At 44.7% G+C, this 20,625-nt stretch overlaps 2 protein-coding genes across 8 annotated transcripts; one reads left to right on the top strand and one right to left on the bottom strand.

Moving 5' to 3' along the window:
* The first annotated feature begins 296 nt into the window (after window positions 1–296).
* Window positions 297–5,734, top strand: LOC112245438 (protein TsetseEP). 2 transcript variants are annotated; one of them, XM_024413552.2, is made up of 2 exons: window positions 297–451; window positions 4,193–5,734. In XM_024413552.2, exon 2 carries the CDS (start codon window positions 4,200–4,202, stop codon window positions 4,989–4,991), a length of 792 nt encoding a protein of 263 aa, XP_024269320.2. In that variant the 5' UTR covers window positions 297–451; window positions 4,193–4,199; the 3' UTR covers window positions 4,992–5,734. The 2 variants fall into 2 exon arrangements, with proteins under 2 accessions (XP_024269320.2, XP_024269321.2); XM_024413553.2 differs by lacking the exon at window positions 297–451 and adding an exon at window positions 537–750.
* A 3,868-nt stretch (window positions 5,735–9,602) lies between these two features.
* Window positions 9,603–19,213, bottom strand: terb1 (telomere repeat binding bouquet formation protein 1). Of its 6 annotated transcripts, none has more exons than XM_024413528.2 (23): window positions 19,049–19,213; window positions 18,192–18,381; window positions 17,974–18,084; window positions 17,751–17,879; window positions 17,528–17,659; window positions 17,190–17,250; window positions 16,900–17,018; window positions 16,582–16,710; window positions 15,947–16,099; window positions 15,350–15,481; window positions 15,119–15,244; window positions 14,863–15,005; window positions 14,278–14,646; window positions 13,448–13,929; window positions 13,237–13,307; window positions 12,995–13,090; window positions 12,696–12,902; window positions 12,541–12,624; window positions 12,310–12,432; window positions 12,139–12,180; window positions 10,905–10,984; window positions 10,422–10,564; window positions 9,603–10,286 (listed from the first exon to the last, which is right to left on the bottom strand). In XM_024413528.2, exons 2-22 carry the CDS (start codon window positions 18,226–18,228, stop codon window positions 10,451–10,453), a joined length of 2,940 nt encoding a protein of 979 aa, XP_024269296.2. In that variant the 5' UTR covers window positions 18,229–18,381; window positions 19,049–19,213; the 3' UTR covers window positions 9,603–10,286; window positions 10,422–10,450. The 6 variants fall into 6 exon arrangements, with proteins under 6 accessions (XP_024269296.2, XP_042179115.1, XP_042179113.1 ...); XM_042323181.1 differs by having other exon boundaries at window positions 18,192–18,268; XM_042323179.1 differs by lacking the exon at window positions 19,049–19,213 and adding an exon at window positions 18,471–19,025.
* Between the last annotated feature and the right edge of the window lie 1,412 nt (window positions 19,214–20,625).

Genomic DNA, 20,625 nt, shown 5'->3' with positions numbered 1-20,625 from the left:
CACTCCATCACATTCATTAGGAGGAGGTTGTCTATTTGAGAGAAAAAACATATGTAGTTGTTACAATACTTTCATAATGCATCCTTCCAACAGCTCCCTGAAGAAATCACTGATCTCAAATGATTGGCCAGGTGAAAGGAAAGATTCCAATTTATAGCTTTCATACATCCAGACCAGTGGACCATTCAAGATGGAGAGGAAGGTAGGGATGAAATAAGGAAGGAAGGAAGGATACATTTATCTGTTGGAACATGGTCACAGTCTCCGGGCGTACGTACGAGCGACAGTGGGCGCGCGCACAAATACACACATCCCAGACAACACGCACTAAACCTCTGTCCAAACTTTCCTCCCCTTCAGTCTGTGCGTGACTCGCCAAGTCGTGAGAGCGCAAGAAGAACTTTCCGCTCTCTAGCACGGCTTAAATTCGCGTTTTAATTCCGCTACCAAGGTTAGTAAATATCTTCTCTACACTGCACTCTATATTGACGAAAAGTCATTGTATTTATCTATTTGTTTTGTTATTTTTAGATTAGCCTGCTGTTTTATGTGAGTGTGCTTTTCACTCGAGGCTTGTTCAGCAATCGGCGACCCCGCCTACCTCATCAGCTCTCTTTTGTTCTTTCTCCGTCCAATTTCATCTCCCGAACACAAGGTCCGCTCATTCCCCGTTTATTAATGTTAATTTGTTGTATGATTATGCGCAGCTGTGGAGGTCTCAGTGCGGTGTTCGGGTTACTTTGGTGATGGGTGAGTTTAGAGGTGCTGTCTGTGTAAACGATGTCGGACTGGGACCCATTTTTGTGCTGCCTAGTAAACAGCAGCTGGAGGAAGGTGTGGTTTGGGTGGTAATTAGCTTAATGAGATTACCCTAATCAAAGTTATTGATGACCAATGTTTCTTAACTTAAGTGGCTTTTGTGCATGTTCAGTTTGACGAATATTTAACGATTTAAACCCCAAATCTTACTGCGCGCATTACTTGAGACAATCAATTTCACTGTTTGCGCATTTGTTTTGTACTTTTATTTGGAGCGTAACACAAGTGTGTGTGAATCGATTGTTTCTTCGTAGTGCATAGTTTGACTCCAACGCGTCTTCGAGGATTGTTTTAAATCGTCGCATGCACCGGCGGTGCCCATGGACATGTAGCCTACATACCACGCACGTGCGCTTGTAGCTCGGGGGACGGACCGGACACTATACGCTCCATAGAGCGGACACGTGATCCTGCACGGGATGGAACATAATGTTCCAATGCATCGAGGTCAATAGTGCCTCTTAACCTGTGTAGCACAACTTGGTTGGTGAAATTCCCCTAAGTATGATCCCAATGTTTAACCATAGTAGTTTACCATTTTTGTCTCTGCAGAATTGCACCAACCATTTGCAGAATAGTGAAGTTGTTTGAAGTAAATGCACGTGGGTAATTTGTGAAGGGATTTAATACGTTAAAGCTAGAATCCTTAATTGAAATGATAATAATGGTCACCCCACCTGTGTTTTGGTACAAACCTTAGGGATGGGCCTGGAGAAATGAAACTACTCAAATTCACAGAATGGGCTGGGGATGTAAGGACTGACCATCCATGATATCAAAAGGAGAGTTTTAACCATGTTTTTAGGCTATACAGTGTTTGTTTACAAACATTGAAGTAAAACAAGCTTGTGTTTTGGGTTCTGATGGTGTATGACAGTTGAACTAACCTCACAAGGCATTTATAAGTTGTTATTTAAGAATCAGTGGGTGTGTGTGTGTGTGTATATATATATATATATATCTCATTCATTTTACAAGTCCAAAAATGCATGTAGAAACAAACGATTCCACTCAGAAGTTCAGTGACATGGACAGCTCACACTAATTATACCACATACAATAGAATGATAATGCAACTGCCAGTGGTGTAAATAATTCTGATGTGGTTGTCACATTACTGGTTCATCAGGGACAAGTCTCACCATGGTTCGATGATTATAAGCCAGCTCGAAATCCACAGTTCATTGTTGGTGACAGAGCAGATAAACCACTTTGAGAAGTAGACTAAATGCTGTATTTCCTCCCACCCCTGACAGCATAAGACAAGTTGATTCAGATATTACACTCTACACTGGTGTAGCTTGTGGCGATGAGAGCGGTGTTCAGTTGGTAACCAAACTTATTTCCACTAGGGATGCACAATATATCGGTGAACATTTCGGAATCGGACAATATTAACTAAAAGTGCCGAAGTGAAAACCTGATGTCAAAGCTGACGTGCATACCTAATATAATGTAGGTACATGCCGTAATGACATTTTGCGCTACACGTGCAAGACCACATTCTTAACCTAGCCCACAATGTCTGCTGTGGGGATCGAGCAGTCAACAAGTTGAGCAGTCATTTGAAAGAGTAAGAACATTTCAGCGAGACAACTCAAAAGGCGAAATCCATTAAAGCCAAGATAATGGGATTCAATGCCCTTGACAATCAACTGTTCTCTGTCGTGGGTTCGCGGACTGGTCGAGCACCGGTACACACTACCAAGTGCGTTATTTTTCAGATGTTGCCCTACCGGAGTTACATAGTAATGGCGCCACTGCTATTAGCTTCAAGACATGCATACTATGGAACACAGTTTGGGTCTTTGCATTTCAAAAAAGGTTCTGTAACACTGTCGAAGCTTTTTTTTTAAGTCTGAAAACACCAGCCACAAACGATGTTTGCAATACCGCATTGGTAATAAAGCATCATTTGTTCGACCGCAACTTCCACTAGAAACTGTAGTCATTTTCATTATTCGTAGCAATGCTTTAAGAATCCTTGTAAGTATTGTTGTTCGCCTATTGAAATTGAAATTGAACTTCAGTTAATGACAAATAACTATCCAGCTACTTAACCGTGTTGCCCAAAGCTAACGTTATAAGCAGCCAGCTAGCTTCATCTGGCTAGTGAGGCTCGACCGGACTTGGTTGTGTTGTGAAGCTAGCCACAATAAGGATTAGGCACAATAGTGGAATTTGCGGTTTGCATTCAACATAAAAGTATGAAATTGACAGTGATGCAAATTAAAACAAATACTTTTATTTTGAAGGCTAACCGCAATGTCCACTGTTGTGGCTAGCTTCACATAGATGGGTCTGACCAACATTAATCAAATAAAAACTCTTATAAATTAAGGTTATTTTAGATAACATCTAGCGAGCTAACTATATAGCTACTGAAACAGATTGTCGTTTTGGTATGTTTTTGCGGAAGAACATTGTTTGCATCCATGGGCTAGCTAGATTTTTAAAAACATTTTTTTAGGACCAGTACTGTAGGTGCACGAGACAACTACCAGCATCATCGCATACGTATCGTTGTGACATGAAATAAAAGTGATGGTGTAATAACTACGTTAAATTATGAACGCGTTAAATTGTGACGTGCAGTCATATTCATGTCCAGACACGTCAATGTTTTCAACTTGTCTTTTTTTGACACGCAAAGAAATGGCACAGCAAGGAAGTGAAAGAAATAGGTTTTGATTATGCTTTACTGGTAATGGGGACGTGTTGTAAATGCCAACAAAATAACTTTTTGGTGACTCCTGATATGCAGTGCCTTAGACTGCTGCGTCCATGTGTGTTAATTATTTAACTGTACTAGAATGCTTAAAAGACTATTACAACTTTAAATATCGGTATCAGGTTTTTTTTTTTAAAGGAAAATATTGGTATTGACCAACAATGTAATATCGGTGCATCACTAATTTCCACAGTTAGTTTACTTGCTCTCACTGATGCCTATGATTTATGGTGTACTAAGTCAATAAGCACATCCAAACTGGGCACTGGTGCTGGGAAAATCAAACAAGGCACAAGGTCAGGGAAAAGTCCAGCACACACAACCTAATAGCTGTGAATGAAAGGTGAATGTATTTTATCCATTGACTTCATTAGCTCATGTGCAAGTCCGTGTCCAAGACGACAAACTAAATATGATTCTTTAGATGACTGATTCACCAGACCTGTTAAACCTGTAACATACATGTAAATGGACAGGTGATGATACAGCCACCCTTAAGAAGCAGGACTTTGTCCCAGTTTATCTCGGTGCAAAGTTTGGGTGTGCAAATGGCCTTTTCCCCCTCTCCTGATCTGCTCGCTGTCGGGCCCTCTCCTCATGGTTGAGGTGTCTCTCTCACTCTGCCGGTCTCATTGTCTCCAGGTGCACCATGGGAAACAAGATCAGCAGAAGACGGGACACTGCACCAGCCGAGCAGAAGGCTGCAGAGGAGGCAATCGACACGCAGGAAGCTGTGGTGGAGGCAGTAGCTGATGCGCCAGTGGTGGTTGCAGAGGTGACTGAACCAGTAGTAGAATCAGTGCCAGCACCGGTACAGGAGGCTGAGCCAGAGCCCCCCAAGCAGCCAGAGACTGCACCCTCATTGGAGGAGCCGGTGAGCGTCCCACTAGTAGCCCCAGCACCACCTGAACCCGAGCCCCTGGTGTCAGTCAGCAAACCAGTGCCAGTCGCCCCGGAGCCAAAGCCAGTCGCCCCGGAGCCAAAGCCAGTCGCCCGGAGCCAAAGCCAGTCGCCCGGAGCCAAAGCCAGTCGCCCGGAGCCAAAGCCAGTCGCCCCGGCGCCAAAGCCAGTCGCCCCGGAGCCAAAGCCAGTCGTCATAGAACAGGAGGCTGTCCCAGAGCCAAACCTCTCCCAGGAGTTCCTCCTACAGCCAGTCATTCCAGAGACCCTCCCCTCCCCCACCCCTCTTCTGGACCTGGGTGTCCCTGAGCTGACCCCTGAGCCCCTCGATGCTCCCCCCTCCCACAGATCTGCCCCAGACCAGCCCACAGACCTGGGGGGTGCAGAATGCTATGACGACAACGTAAAGGGTGCCTGGAATTCTGTCTCCGTCCCAGAAGAGTCCAAAGAAACCCCGGAGAAGCCAGCAACCATGGCGGAGAAGCTTCTGTGTGATGTCATGGGCAGCGAGCTGAGCAAAGCGGATTCTTCAACCACTTAGCCCTGACGGCCGATGACATCATGGTCAATGATGTCATAGCAGACGACATTTCGGAAGGTGACGTGTCCACTGAGCTGATATGGGAGAAGAAAATAAAAATAAGAACTAGAAGAAAAAAATGGACAATGACGTTCTAAAAAAGGCAGACGCAAGCAGAAAAAAAATGTATAAAAAAAGAATACAACTTTGATCTGAGAAGGCTAAAGGGAAAACTAAGACCGTGAAGTAGCACTCAGATAATCTGAGACCTGGGATGTATTCCCTAGGAACCAAGTGTACGCAAACAGAATTAAACTGGGTGGGACCTACATGAATTTGTCCAATAGAAATTCTAGTTTCTGTTGCGAAACATTTTGGAATAATGATTAGACCCCAGGTAATAGACGTGCCTTTCTTTCTGAGTGTAGGTTGACTAAAGGGATTTGGTGATGGGTGGCCAGGGCAGAAGTGTACCCATCATCGCCCTCTGAGCCATATAGACATAACACTGCATAGCAGAACACTTACAGTAACTATATGTGGTAACTATGTATGACAAGACGTTTGCCTTGGTGTGTACACCTGATGAATTGTAACAACGTTTGAAATTGGCCTACATACTATGATGTACATTCATGCTTGGACTCTCACAATCCTTCCTCTTTAACTCTGAAACGGAGGTGACCTTATTATATTTCCTTGGAGGAATGTATTAAAGGTGATGGTCTGGTTGTGAAAATAAAATAAGATTGTTCCACCTTGAAGATGATTCTTTGTTTTCATTCTTTTCTAATGTGGTTTTTAGTCTTTAAAGAGGCCGAGGCCTGCAAGTGCATTGTTTCTAAGACTGACGTTTTATATTAAGGCTGTTTTCAGAGGTTTATGTGCTGCCACTAATGCTGCAGAGATATGGCTCAGCATAACCAAGAAGATCAGCAAATAAAGATTACCTTAGTGAGTCAACTTCAATCCCTAAACATCAATACAGAGATCAGGAAATCAATTGGTGAAATAATTCTCTACATAATGACAGACCATCAGTTGTGGGCTACATAACATTTTTAACTGAACACTTGCATTTAGATGAATGAGCACTTGAGTAGTGCATCAAGTTCCTTCTATGCTCCAGTACACTCTTTCACTATGCAAAAAAAAAACATTTCTGCCCCAGAAACAACTAGATAGTGGTTTTGCTTGAATAGAGCCCTTGGTTGTTCATAACCATTTCCTTATGGCTCATGTCCCTGTAGGTATGTAGGAGGGGACTACTGCAAGCATAGAACGAGAATTGTTGGAACAAACATGTTTAGTAAAGCAATGCTAGGACAGTCTGGGAGGGGTTTGAGTGGGGAGGGAAAATGTGCTGTTGGCAAACTAATTCACTGCTTGGATATGTCACCATGGAAGGCAAACTCACTCCCACTTAAAACAGGCTGAAATTTCAGGTGGACTTTACAAATAGCTCTTACACTAAAAGGGCATTGTCACAATTTCACAGTATTATTCTAACCTCAGTGTGGAAATATATGAAACACAGGAAAATCACTTTACTGCCCTGGGCCTTTAAGATCCATGGCCAATATAGCATGTGGGAAGCATGAATGTGTTTCTGCGCTCATAGAACCCCTCTTGCCCCTCCTGCTCATCCTGATCACTGCTCAGGGAGTTCCCACTCTCCCCCAACACACAGTCATTCCAACCCACATACATGCTGCGGAAGCACGTTCACATACATGCGCATACACATGCAGTGCAGAACATGTGTGCACATAGAGGAAGACAGAGAGCTCTCACAGAGTGAATTTGCGGTTGAATGTGGGAGTGGAGAGGGAAGGAGCGAGGAAAAGGGTGGAAAGGGGTGGGAGAGAAAGTAAGACAGGGAATGGAGAGGGAAGGACGAAGGTTGGGAGAAGAGGGAGTGAGGGGGAGGAAGGGGGTTTCAGGGGTCTAAGTCAGTGGTCTCCAGTGTGACTGTGCTAGAGTGCAGCATGGGAAATCTGCTCATAAACTCAGAACTTTCCTACACCCTCCTACCCCCCCACTCTGAGAAACAACTCTTCCTGAGTCTGTTGGGGAGTTGCAGTGATAAGACAAGATTGAAATTGGGGAGAAAGAAATAAGACATGTATAGTGTAAAACCAATATAATTGTTTTTAATGTAGAATCAAGAATCTGGTCAGCTCTATTCAGTTTACTCACTGAATACACCCCACATCGCTCCCCCAGTCTCTCCCTTACGACAGTGTCAGTGAGGGTATTTTGGTATTTTATTAGGATCCCCATAAGCTATTGCGAAAGCAGGAGCTATTCCTCCTGGGGTCGACTCAAAACATGAAATATTACAGAACATTAATAAACAAGAACAGCTCAAGGACAGAACTTGTGGCCACACACACACTCCCATTGGTCAGTTTTGTGTTTCATCCATGATGATTAAGGATAGGATCTGGAGAGGGTAACATCATCATAGATCTGATCCTAGATCTGCCAGACCAGCAGCCTGTTCTTCTCCAGATGTGATTCCTATCATTCCACAGGCTCTGAACTCAATAAACAACACTTCATATATCCACTCAAGAGATGTGGTCACCATTAGGGATGGGCTACTGGCCTATTTTAATAGGAAGACATAGTGAAAGCAGCTAGTCATATGTAGGTTCATGGTGTAGTCTGACTGGTCGTCGCTATTAGCACTTCATTATCTGTTTTCTGAAGTAAAAAAACTAATCAGGGATTCCTGATAATCAGAAATCGTAATATAAGCTAATTTAAATCATAATTGTCAAACATTTCTGAGTTTATAAAACCTCTGATATAACACAGGAGTATTGAACAGAAGTTTGACTCAACAGGTTCTTCTCACTAGCGATCAGAACCAAAGTCCAATTGCTGGTAAAACTCCATGTAAGAAAAGTATGAGCTCCTGCTGTTGTTTTTACTCTGCATTTTCACATACCTTTTCTTCTCCCATTCAGTCTCCTATGTTTCATGCATGTTTAAACCACACTCACACACCCATAATCATGGACTGCAGAAAATTGTCTCAAACTCTAATATCTATGAACAAAAATATAAACATTAAACGTTTCATGAGCTGAAATAGAAGATCCCAGAAATGTTCATTGGCACAAAAATCTTATTTCTATCAAATGTTGTGCACTAACTTGTTTACATCCCTGATAGTGAGCATTCCTCCTTTGCCTAGATAATCCATCCACCTTTTTTTTTCTTTTACCTTTATTTAACTAGGCAAGTCAGATAAGAACAAATTCTTATTTTCAATGACTGCCTAGGAACAGTGAGTTAACTGCCTTGTTCAGGGGCAGAACGACAGACCTTGTCAGCTCGGGGATTCGATCTTGCAACCTTTCGGTAACTAGTCCAACGCTCTAACCAGTAGGCTACCTGCCGCCTGACAGGTATGACATATCAAGAAGCTGATTAAACAGCACGCTCATTTACACAGGTGAACCTTGTGCTCGGGACAATAAAATGCCACTAAAATGTGCAGTTTTGTCACACAACACAATGATGCAGTTGTCTCAAGTTGAGGGAGTATGCAATTGGCATGCTGACTGCAGGAATGTTTGTCCACCAGGGCTGTTGTCAGAGAATTGAATGTTAATTTCTCTACCATAAGCCACCTCCAACTTCATTTTAGAGAATGTGGCAGTACCCCCAACCGTCCTCACAACCGCAGACCATGCTTAACCACGCCAGCCCAGAACCTCCACATCCGGCTTCTTCACCTGCGGGATGATCTGAGACGAGCCACTCGGACAGCTGGTTTTGCACAAGCGAAGAATTTCTGCACTAACTGTCAGAAACAGTCTCAGGGAAGCTCATCAGCATGCTCGTCGTCCCCACCAGGGTCTTGACCGGACTGCAGTTCGGCAGTCTTAACCAACTTCAGTGGGCAAATGATCATCTTCAATAACCACTGGCACTCTGAAGTGTGCGCTTGACGGATGAATCAGTTTCAACTATACTGGATAGATGGCAGACAGTGTGTATTGTGTCATGTGGGCCTGCGGTTTGCTGATATAGTTGTGAACAGTGCCCCATGATGGCGGTTTGGTTATGGTATGGCCAGGCATAAGCTACGGACAATTGCATTTTATCGATGGCAATTTGAATGCACAGAGACAGTGACGAGATCTTTAGGCCCATTATTGTGACATTCATCCACAGCCATCAGCTCATGGTTCATGATAGTGCTGGATCTGCACACAATTGCTAGAAGTTGAAAATGTCCAAGTTCTTCCATGGCTTGCATACCCAGACACGGTCACCCATTGAGCATGTTTGGGATGCTCTGGATCTACATTACAACAGCTTGTTCCAGTTCACGCCAATATCCAGCAACTTCGCATAGCCATTGAAGGAGGCAGGACAACATTCCACAGGCCACAATCAACAGCCTGATCAACTCTATTCGAAGGAGATGTGTTGTGCTGCATGAGGCAAATGGTGGTCACAGCAGATACTGACTGGTTTTCTGATCCACGCCCCTACAGATGCACATTGTCTTCCCAGTCATGCGAAATCCATAAATTAGAGCCTAATGAATTTATTTCAATTCACTAATTTCCTTATATGAACTGTAACTCAGTAAAATATTTTAAATTGTCGCATGTTACATTTATATTTTTATTCAGTGTAACAACAAGCTGTAGAAAGCCCTTCTCCTTGAGGGACAAACATGATCAACTCTCTAGAAGTAGAGAAAGCAGTTCTTAAACTCAAGTCAGTAAATAAAAATCATTGTTGTTCATTCCCTGACGCCTCTAGGGTCCCTGAATGAAAACGCATGGTGTGAGAGTAGCAATGAGACATTGCTGCATATAGGACACCCTTCTGTTTAATTCAACAGAAACAACTTCAGGAGATGACAAGTGAACAACCATCTCAATCTCAAGACATACATGAACAGTGAACAAAATTTTGAAAAATGTCAAGTGAGTTACATTAATCATTTCCATTTTTCTATTCCAAATAATATTCAACTACTTCACATAGGCACCACAATACTGCTGCGTAAAAAACAAGGTTGAGGAATACAGAACAGATCGGTCATTAATCCTCAATGAGTATTAAATTAATGCATTTCAAATACATCTTCATGTGGTTTACTTACAGTAGTACAAAATAGAAGTTAACAATTTCAAACTGGGGATTAAATGTAAGTACTTCAAAACTATTACTCAATATTAAATTAGAGTATTTCAAATATATTACTGTGATGTACAATAGACAAATCAGTGTGTTCTTCTCGGGATCTCAGGGAGAGGTTGAATCCATACCCTGGAATTTAGCCTGTGGGAGAGAAAGAGAAAATGAGAGGGAACAAGACAGAACGGGACAGAGAGACAGCAGGCTCAGTCAAATACTCACCAACTGAAATTGAAGTCAATGACAAACATTTGTAAAACCATTGTTGATGCCTGTTACCTGCAGGTGTTTGTATGTCCTGGCCAGAACTACATTGGTGCGCCCCGGCTGGAAGGGATAGGACCACAGGATGGTGTTCCAGGATAGACCAAACCTCGACACAGGTAACGCTCCTCGTCACGGCTGAATTTCCTCCTCTCCCTCTGTACATGAAGAGAGGGAGGGAGAGAGAAAGAAAGAGGGCAGGGTTTAAATTGGAAAGACTGAATGTACGAGAATGCAGAGAACAGAAAGAGACAGGAAGAGGACATGAGACAAAACACAATCAGTCATCATCCTCCTTTCCTTGGTTTTGCGACAGACAAACTTCCCTACTGAACAGGGAAGGAGGCACCATCACACAAACACATACTGGCATAGTTGTCTCTGCTGTCACATTGCCTGGTAACTAGAACACTAGCCATTCTATACAGTCCATCCACTATAGATTAACCTCCATTCAACACACACTTCTACAGAGACAGAGCTGGTCTCTCTCCTTACAGTCAGAGAGGGTTTTCCCATGAACAGTCTCCTGCTGATCATCAATGGCACCATCTTCCCCATATGATCTGTTCTCCTGTCTGTGTGTCAACGAGAGAGAGAACATTATTCTGTGTGTGTGTGTGAGTCAGTCAGAGAAAGAGGGTGAGAGACAGAAAGCAAATAACCGATGTCACGCCTCATTGAGAGCAGAGACCAACAGTTGTCAGAGCGTATTGAACTAAACACAGACAATCTAATAAAGACTAAATACCATCTCTCCCTCCCTTCTCCAATGGAGTGACATTACGTCACTCGTCACACCTAATACAGCTGCCTGCAACCAGAACAATAGTACACAAGGGAGAGATTCAATGGCCAGAGAGGGAGAGAGACTGAGCAAGAGAGGGGCAGAGAAAGAACAGAGAAAAGCGATAAAGACAGAAAGAAGAGGAGGGGGGGGTAGAGACTCTAGAGCACACGAGAGGGCGACAGACGGACAGACGGAGAAAGAGAATGTAGTATTTCAGACAAAAAAAGTGGATGACGAGGAAGCATGTGTTCAAAAAGAGAGGGCAAGAGTAAATCTAAGTGAAGAGTGAAACACAAAAGACTAGAAGTGGACACTGCTACATGACATTGGGGAGGGGGGGGGCTAAACTAGCTAGCGTCTTACAGCTGTAGAGCTCAGTAACAGAGTGATGACTACTGTAGCTAGGAGCTAGTGTTGAACAACTAAGGCCGCTCTGGCCTGTGAGAACATTGGCAGTGGTTCAACATTCCTCTGTGCTGCCAGGAATATACTGGACACCAGGAATCTCACGAGAAACACACACAACCACAAATGCGCACACACACACAGGCATGTGTATACACACAGGCATTCAAGTCGCATATTGGTTATAACCTCAAAGCAGCCCGTCACCACCGTCTAACTTATCCCATAACTATCCAATCTCCAACACCCATTTCAAATTTAGCCCAAATCTCAGCCTCTTTCTAACCCCATTCTGTATCCTGAGCACAAGACTGACCCTAACCTCTGACCCCTTGCAATGATCGAGTGAGATACCCCCAATCATACCAGTGTAATTGTTGCACAATACCATAATGCATGATTATATAACCCCGACAGCTAGGAGGCATGATCAGAACAACTTCCAGAAGTAATATTTAAACACACACACTTCCATCCAAAAAGAAATCGAAACAAAACATACAGTATCACATTTCAACAAAAGCTTCATTTCCTTACCTTCAGAGGGCCGAGCCTTCTTCAAGGGAGTGAGACTAACATCTGTGTGTGTGAGTGAGAGAGAGAGAGGACACATTAGAAGCAATAAGGCTATCTCATTATGAGTCGGGTTAAATGAAGGCTAAAGTGCCAATGTGCTGCAGTGTGTTATGTTGTCTGAACATCCTGTACCTCCTCTCTCCTGCCCCCTGCTGGTGACAGAGGAGACGCTCCTCGTCAGACCACCTCTACGCACTGGAGTCAGGGTGATATCTCCATATGGACTACGCTTCTTTAGAGGGGTGAGACTCACATCTGACAGGGGGGGGGGAGAAAGAGCGCGATAGAGAATAATATAATAGGTTGTCGTTTTCCAACCCAAAGACAGAGGATAGAACTTTTTGGTGAGATGGTGAATCTTACGGTTGTGGTCATTTCTGTATTGTCCTCTGTGGGTTGAGAAGCTCTTCAGCAGGGTTCCTTTATGGATAGGAGTTAGACTGGCATCTGTTACAACAGGACACGCATCGCGTCAGATCGTGTCAGATCGTGTGTGTTCAGCACTTCAGAATTCTTACCTCTGCAGTTATCCGAGACACTCTGCATCCCTCTCTCTCTCTGCTTGGTCGTGTGTGCGTCTCTCCTCCTGCATATTTCTCGGAGGCACTTTGTGTAGCTGTGTGTGGCCTGCTGCAGCACCATGTGCAGGTCACAGCTGTGAGGACAGGACCTCTGGAGGACAGGGAATGACCGGCTGGTCACCTCACTGAACCGCAACCCACAGCCTGGGGAGATGGAAACAGCTGGGTTAACAAACAAACACACACTATACTGTATACATACTCACATACACACACACACACACACACACACACACCTGAGCACCTATAGGTGGGTTTATATGTGGTGGCTGGAGTCTCCATTATTTTACAGATCTCACTGTCCAGCAGCTCAGAACACACAGAGAGGACATCTAAGAAAGTGCAGGGGGGGAGAGAGAGGCAAGAACTATATTACTGTTGGGATTTGGTAAGACACTGTTCAGCTTTCTTTCAGAACTGTCAATGAAGCGATAAACACAGTTTTGCATTGTCACTTTATCCCATTGACATTTTGTACCTTCATTGTCCAACCGTTTCTTCTGCCTGCCCAAACCTGACTTGCCTGGAGCTGGGCACTTGAACACTTGGCTAAACCCCGAACCCCGAGGGAGAAACAAACAGGTATATACAGAATTCCAATTCATTTCTTACATAACATTAAGATGAAACACTTCACAAGAATCATGTTTCAATAAATATAGCATTTGCATATTGTGCAGTGTACTGACCTGTGTGTGTGTGTCTGGGAGTGTCCCTCTAGTGGCCTGGAGGAAGAGGTGACCAGTGTTCCCGTCCCCAGACATACAGAACACCGCTCATCCTCTCCACCACTGGGCTGCCCCACGACACCAGCTGTACCAAGTCCAGCATGGCCCGTGGCTGACACAGTCTGCCGTTTCCTCCCAGGGTGCTCGTCTCGGCAGTTCTCGGTCTGTGTGGTTTTGCCTTTCTCTGCCAGTGTGTTCGTGTAGAGAGGATAAGTGTTTCTCATAGCTGCCGAGCCCCTGTCCCTTTTCTTCTCTCTTTGTGTATTTCCAAGTGTGTGCAGCGTGGTGCGTCTTTCCTGTTCTGCCAGTGTGTTTCTGTGTGCTGCCCTGTCGCTCTCCCTCTCTTGATGTGTGAGAGAGTGTGTGCGGGTCCTCTTCTCTCGCTCTCTGCTGCTGCGGCTGTGTTTCTGCGGCTCCTCATTGGCTTGGAATCTCCTTACACGCTAGTGGTCAAAACAACCACAACTTTTGACAACATATCATACGACATAGTGGAGCTACAATATTGCTTGTTATACCATTCCAATCTTTTCAGGTGAACATGAAGTGCCTAGAGCAGACCTGGGCAACTCCAGTCCTCAGGGGCCTGATTGGTTACACTCCCAGCATTTTTAACTGAAGATCATGATTAGTTGATTATTGGAGTCAGGTGTGTTAGCTGGGGCAAAAGCGTGACACCAATCAGGCCCCCGAGGACTGGAACTGTCCAGGCCTGGCCTAGAGGGTAGGGGCCAAGGGTCTGTACAGAACAATTGTGTGGGGAGTGGACTGGAACCTAGTTAGACCCTCACCATTAGGTCATGCCCTCTGTTTGTGGGTTGATTCTCCTCTCTCTGGTCTCGCTTCACTCTCTCTCCATCTCTACCCACCCTCGCTAAGACAGGCAGGACAGGGGTCTCTCTCTCGCCATCCATTGCCCTCTCCTCTCCTTTCTCTCCTCCCCTTCCATATCTTATCTGTTGGCCCCTCCACTCTACTCCTCTCCAACTCTCCTCACAACTCTTATCTCCTCCTCCTCTCCTCTCCTGGTATGGTAAGGAGATGTGGTCAGGGGTTGGGGGGAGGGATATGGGTGAGAGGAGCTCCTTCCTCCCCAATCCTGCAGGGTTCTGTTGGTCTGGGGGGTTCGGTGTGTCCTCCTCCCACTCTTCCTCAGCTCCCTGGGCAACAACCCGCACACACACACGAGATAAGAGGAAGACTTGTGTGTCTATATAAAAGCTTGGGGTTTGAGGAGTGTGCACGTGGATGAGGGACTGAGTGTATATGCCTGTGTGGGGGAGAAGACTGATGTTTGTAGTGCCTTTGTAAAGATTGCTGTGTGTGTGTGTGTGTGTGTGTGTGTGTGTGTGTGTGTGTATGTATATTTAGTACACCTGAGCCTGTTGTCTCTCCAGCTGGTTGATCCTGCGCAGCATGTCTTGTGCTGACCTCCAGTACCCATCCATGTCCACAGGGGGCTCCAGCTCCCCAGTCTGACCCAGGGACACCCCCTGGACTGCACCACGCAGAAACACAGCTGGGAAGAGAGAAGGATGATAGGAGAGTGCTATGGACATCAAATGGCTAGACTCATTTTAACTGACTCGCTGACCTTTGAACACAGGTCTTTGTGTGTGTGTGTACACTCACTAGCCTGTTTGCAGGTCTGCAGTATGAACGTAGCAGCCTTCCTGAGCTCTTCGCTGGTAGACTCAGTCAGTAGAGTGATGATGAGGGACAGACCTCCACACTGTAACAACTGAGACTGGTGCTCCTCTGGAGGGGGGTTAAATACTCTAGTAGTTATTCCAGTTATTACTGTGCTGTTATCATTGATGTAATATGGTCATTATTTGTTTCAAATTAAGCTGTGCTAGTTACCAGAGGCCTCAGTACAGTGTCCCAGGGTGAGTATGATAATTAGCCTGCCTTGGGGATCCAGGATGGGGCTGGACAGCAGGGAGATGAGGGGGGGAACCAAACCATAACCTGCCAGACCTGACACCAACACAGCTACGCACAGAGGAGAGAATGGACTGGTTACCTGAGGAGCGCTGGTTTACATGGCTGTATGAGAGTGAATGAGTTCTATACAAGTGCCTAGGCCTATAGCAGGGATAGGCAACAAGCCAAAATCTTCCTGTGAGCAATTTATTTTTTGCCCCCCCAAAGTTTCTAGTAAAAACAAATATTTTTTGTGTGTTTTTGGCAACACAAAGTCTGTAAAATCATCAGGAATTCAGCAAAAAATGATTTAGGATATATGTGATTGTGTCTGAATGTAATCAAGGTATGAAAACTGTTCTTTTCAAATACCATCTCCTTTTGGGTTTACTTGTGGTCAATTTTCAGTATACAAATTCTTATAATTATGTTCCAGCTCCCCGACCCTCCGCTCTGACAAAAATCATCCCGCCGATGAATCTAGTTGCCTAGGGGGTAGGGGTTGATTTGCGATTCAGGGAGTGATTCACTCACGGTTGTCAGTGATGCAGGCTGACACAGTTTTGGTCATGATGACAGACACCTGACAGGCCAATGGGCTGTGGGAGGCATCAGAGGCAAAGTGAATCAGAGTTTGGGTCAGAGTTCCGAGCCCGCCAACTCTGGAAAAACTCTCCTGAGCACAATCTGATAGAGAGAGGGATCCAGAGGGAGAGATAGATAGTTAGACACAGAAAGGAGTTAAATACAAGATAATGTTAGTTCAATAGATAAACCAAAACTGTTCTCTACACTGTAGTATCTACAGACTAAAAGCATCCATCCATGACACGAGAGAGAGACCTTCATTTGAACAGTTAGTGAATGGTTGTCTAAACCAAAACACTCCAAGATACTGTAACCTCTACATACTGAAGGTCTGCATCAATCCTTCAGATCTTTGTCAGGCCATCATGGAAATAGAACCAACAACACTACACTTATAAAACTAGTCAGATTACAATTACAAATCAACCATTGCAAGAGCAACCTAGGTATTCTGTGTGTGACAGACAACTTAAGCAAATCTTTGAAAAAGGCTAACCGACCATTTTAAATCACAAGATATGGATACATATGCAAGTAACGGACTCCAAACAGTGTCAGTGCATCATCCCGGTCTTACTCACGGTTGTTGGCGACCGTCATGGCTATGAAGGAGCAGATGGGCTGAACCATCTCTGCCTGGGGGTGAGAGAGCTGCTGCAGCCAGGACTTGACCAGGGGGAAGGCTGACACACAGATACGCTGGCTCTCCTCTAGGGAAAGAAAGGGTTAAGACATGAGACAAAAAAGGTTTTCTTCCTTCGATTTCCCTTCTGTTCCATCTCTCTAAAACATTAACCTACTGCAAGATACACACATGCATGTGTAACCACAGTGGTTTATGTTCAGCTGCATAGAACACTGTACAAGGACACAAACATACACACGGACACAGGTGTTACCATTCTGGGGGTTGTTGACACAGCCACAGAGAGCACTGGACACAGAGGTCCAGAGTTGGAACAGCTGAGTGATGTTCGCAGGTTTCACTGTGGCCTTGCCAGAGAGAGGGAAACTAGTCCTGCGAAGAGAAAAATCAATCAACCTGAACTGGAATTGGTGTTGTCCTATTTAGTTTCAGTGCTATTTGTATCTACTGCTCACCTCGACCATCCCGGTCTTCTGTAAAAGTAAATTAGTTCTCCATTTGGAAACTTCTGCCTGAAAACCAGTGGTGCTTTTCAGTGTTTACCTGAACAAGTCTAGCAGGATGTCCAGACAGCCAGAGGTCTGAGCGAAAATCTGTCCAGACCCTAAAAGCAGCACACACAATTACATTTAATGTGCAATATACAGTGATTTTCACATAAACATCCCAAAGTGCCTTACAGTAACATGGCCTAGACCCCAAAGATCAAGCAGTACCACAGTGGCAAGGAAAAACTTCATGGAAGGAAGTAACCTTGAGAAGCACCAGACAGGGGAGCCCAAGAAGGGGCGGTCCATCCTCCTCTGGCTGTACCAGCTGAACACATGCCTGTCATGACAATCACTCCCTGTCCAAAATCAATTCTCAACCGCAGCGCTTACTGTTGTTGGCGACGAGGACAGAGATCAGGTAGACAGCTACTCTCTTCTGGGTCAGTGGGCTGTCCTGCTGCATCAGACCATCTGTCAGATCACTGAACAGCTCCCTCCTACACAAGGCCTGCTTACAGTACACTACACACACACACACACACACAGCCTGTTTACAATTCACATACAGCATCAGAGAACCTGCTTAAAGTACACTACCAGTACACACACACACCATTAGCCTCTGCCAGCGTTCCCAGTATGAAGAGAGAGGTCTCCCTGACCTCTGCGTGAGCACTAGATTTGGAGAGGTTGTACACAAACACCACCCCTCCAATCTCTCTGAAGATGTTCACATTCTCCTCTGAGAAAGAGAGAGAGAAAATCAGTGCCATTGCATAACTGTTAGATTTATAGACAAATATATCTTTAGGGGATTTGCTGTGTGTGTGTGTGACCTCTCTGTTGACAGATAGAATAGATGGTAAGAAGAGCTTGTTTCTGTGAATCAGGACATCTCATCTGGTACTTCAGACACTCCAGCAACAAACTCAGATCTGTCTTCGTGGCTGTAAAGTACAAATAAACTCATGGAGATACAGACAAAACCAACAAATAAACCGTCAAGTACTGTAGTTTAACTTATAGAAGTCCATCAACTACGACCAACACTCACCATTATGTTTGCTTACGCTGGAAACTTCCTTTTCCATCTTCAATGGATATGCTTCATGAAATAAGGACGCTAGCTAGCTAGAACAGATGTTCGAAAGATATGAATCTGTGCAGTTGCCGTAACAGCTAGCATGAAAGCAGTCAGATTGCCGGCGTTGTCACCCAGCGAACTCTCCTCATGAGCGACCGCACTGAAATCACATATCTAACGTTAGCTAGCTAGCTACTTGTCAATTCATAATTTCATTTCACTTTACAATTCAAAAGTAACCTCTTTTACATTGTCATTTGTCATTTGCTGGTCACTAAACAGATGTTAAGGTGCTGCTGTGTTGCTGGATGGTTAAAATGACAATGGATGGAACTTGATTATAAATTGCCGCTACGATACCATCGTTTCTCATTGGCCACAGTAAAGGCGTGCTTGATTTGTAGGGGAAGGCGGAACGAAGCAAGGTAGTTAATTAGCTAACAACGCCCGCGTTAAAACCGAGTCAATGGTTAAACATGAGCTAAATGCCACACAGATACGAAGGCAGTTTGAGACGTGGCACCGTTTTCTGCGAGAGGAATAGGTAGGATTAGAGCGCTGAGGGGAGAAGCGGGGGACATGAGTCGAGCGGTTACGGTGAGGACGAACAGAGTGATGCCGGCATCTGTCAACTAAACTGGGAATAGGGTTGTCACTAGTTACCACAGTCAAAGTTATAAATCCCGCCTTTTATACAATTTATCTTTGGGGATTCCGGATGGACATTGAGAAGGTTTTTTTTTTTTTTCCCGGAAATGGAATGGAATCTAGCGACTTTTTCTGGTGTTAAATGGAGACGCTGACGTGAAAGCACGTATCGTTCTTACTCTTCTCAGCTAGCAGCGGGTGCTGCGGTGGTTCTCGTCCCAAAACACTCACAGGCGGCCCAGTCGTGGCGCTGCAGTCAGAGCAGGAGACATTCATCCCTCCTCGTCCAGACTGCAAATGAATCGCACATGCGGGAAGCCGCTGGCTGATCCCGCCCTGGTCTACATTCAGGGCGTGATGTAAATGTAAAATGTTCTTTGTATATTTGTCTAAATAAATCATTGCATTTGCCTCACACAGCCTGTCACTTACTCACCTTGTCCACTGTGTGTGTGCGCGCCTCTCTGTGACATAAGCTAAACATCTAGCTGGCTAGCTCATCATGTCTCAGTCTAAACTGTACAGTCGTGGCCAAAAGTTGAGGATGACACAAATATTAATTTTCACAAAGTCTACTGCCTCAGTTTGTATGATGGCAATTTACATATACTCCAGAATGTTATGAAGAGTGATCAGATGAATTAATTGCAAAGTCCCTCTTTGCCATGCAAATGAACTTAATCCCCCCAAAAACATTTCCACTGCATTTCAGCCCTGCCACAAAAGGACCAGCTGACATGTCAGCTGGTCCTTTTGTGGCAGGGCTGAAATGCAGTGGAAATGTTTTTGACATGTCAGCTGGTCCTTGTCAGCGGAGCATGTCAGCGGGGCACTATCAGTGCAGAGCTTATTCAGGAATGGCAGCAGGCAGGTGTGAGTGCATCTGCAGGCAGGTGTGAGTGCATCTGCACGCACAGTGAGACGAAGACGTTTGGAGGATGGCCTGGTGTCAAGAAGGGCAGCAAAGAAGCCACTTCTCTCCAAGAAAAACATCAGGGACAGGCTGATATTCTGCAAAAGGTACAGGGATTGGACTGCTGAGGACTGGGGTAAAGTCATTTTCTCTGATGAATCCCCTTTCCGATTGTTTGGGGCATCCAGATAAAAGCTTGTCCGGAGAAGACAAGGTGAGCACTACCATCAGCCTTGTGTCATGCCAACAGTAAAGCATCCTGAGACCATTCATGTGTGGGGTTGCTTCTCAGCCAAGGTAGTGGGCTCACTCACAATTTTGCCTATGAACACAGCCATGAATAAAGAATTGTACCAACACATCCTCCGAGAGCAACTTCTCCCAACCATCCAAGAACAGTTTGGTGATGAACAATGCCTTTTCCATCATGATGGAGCACCTTGCCATAAGTCAAAAGTGATAACTAAGTGGCTCGGGGAACAAAACATCGATATTTTGTGTCCATGGCCAGGAAACTCCCCGGACCTTAATCCCATTGAGAACTTGTGGTCAATCCTCAAGAGGCAGGTGGACAAACAAAAACCCACAAATTCTGACAAACTCCAAGTATTGATTATGCAAGACTGGGCTGCCATCAGTCAGGATGTGGCCCAGAAGTTAATTGACAGCATGCCAGGAAAGATTGCAGAGGTCTTGAAAAAGAAATGAAATGCTTGTAATTATACTTCAGTATTCCATAGTAACATCTGACAAAAATATCTAAAGATACTGAAGCAGCATACTTTGTGGAAATTAATATTTGTGTCATTCTCAAAACTTTTGGCCACGACTGTACACTCAAAA

This window comes from Oncorhynchus tshawytscha, linkage group LG06 (genome assembly GCF_018296145.1).
Source record: "Oncorhynchus tshawytscha isolate Ot180627B linkage group LG06, Otsh_v2.0, whole genome shotgun sequence".
Lineage (NCBI taxonomy): Eukaryota > Metazoa > Chordata > Actinopteri > Salmoniformes > Salmonidae > Oncorhynchus > Oncorhynchus tshawytscha.
This window is presented reverse-complemented; position numbering and strand designations above follow the sequence as displayed.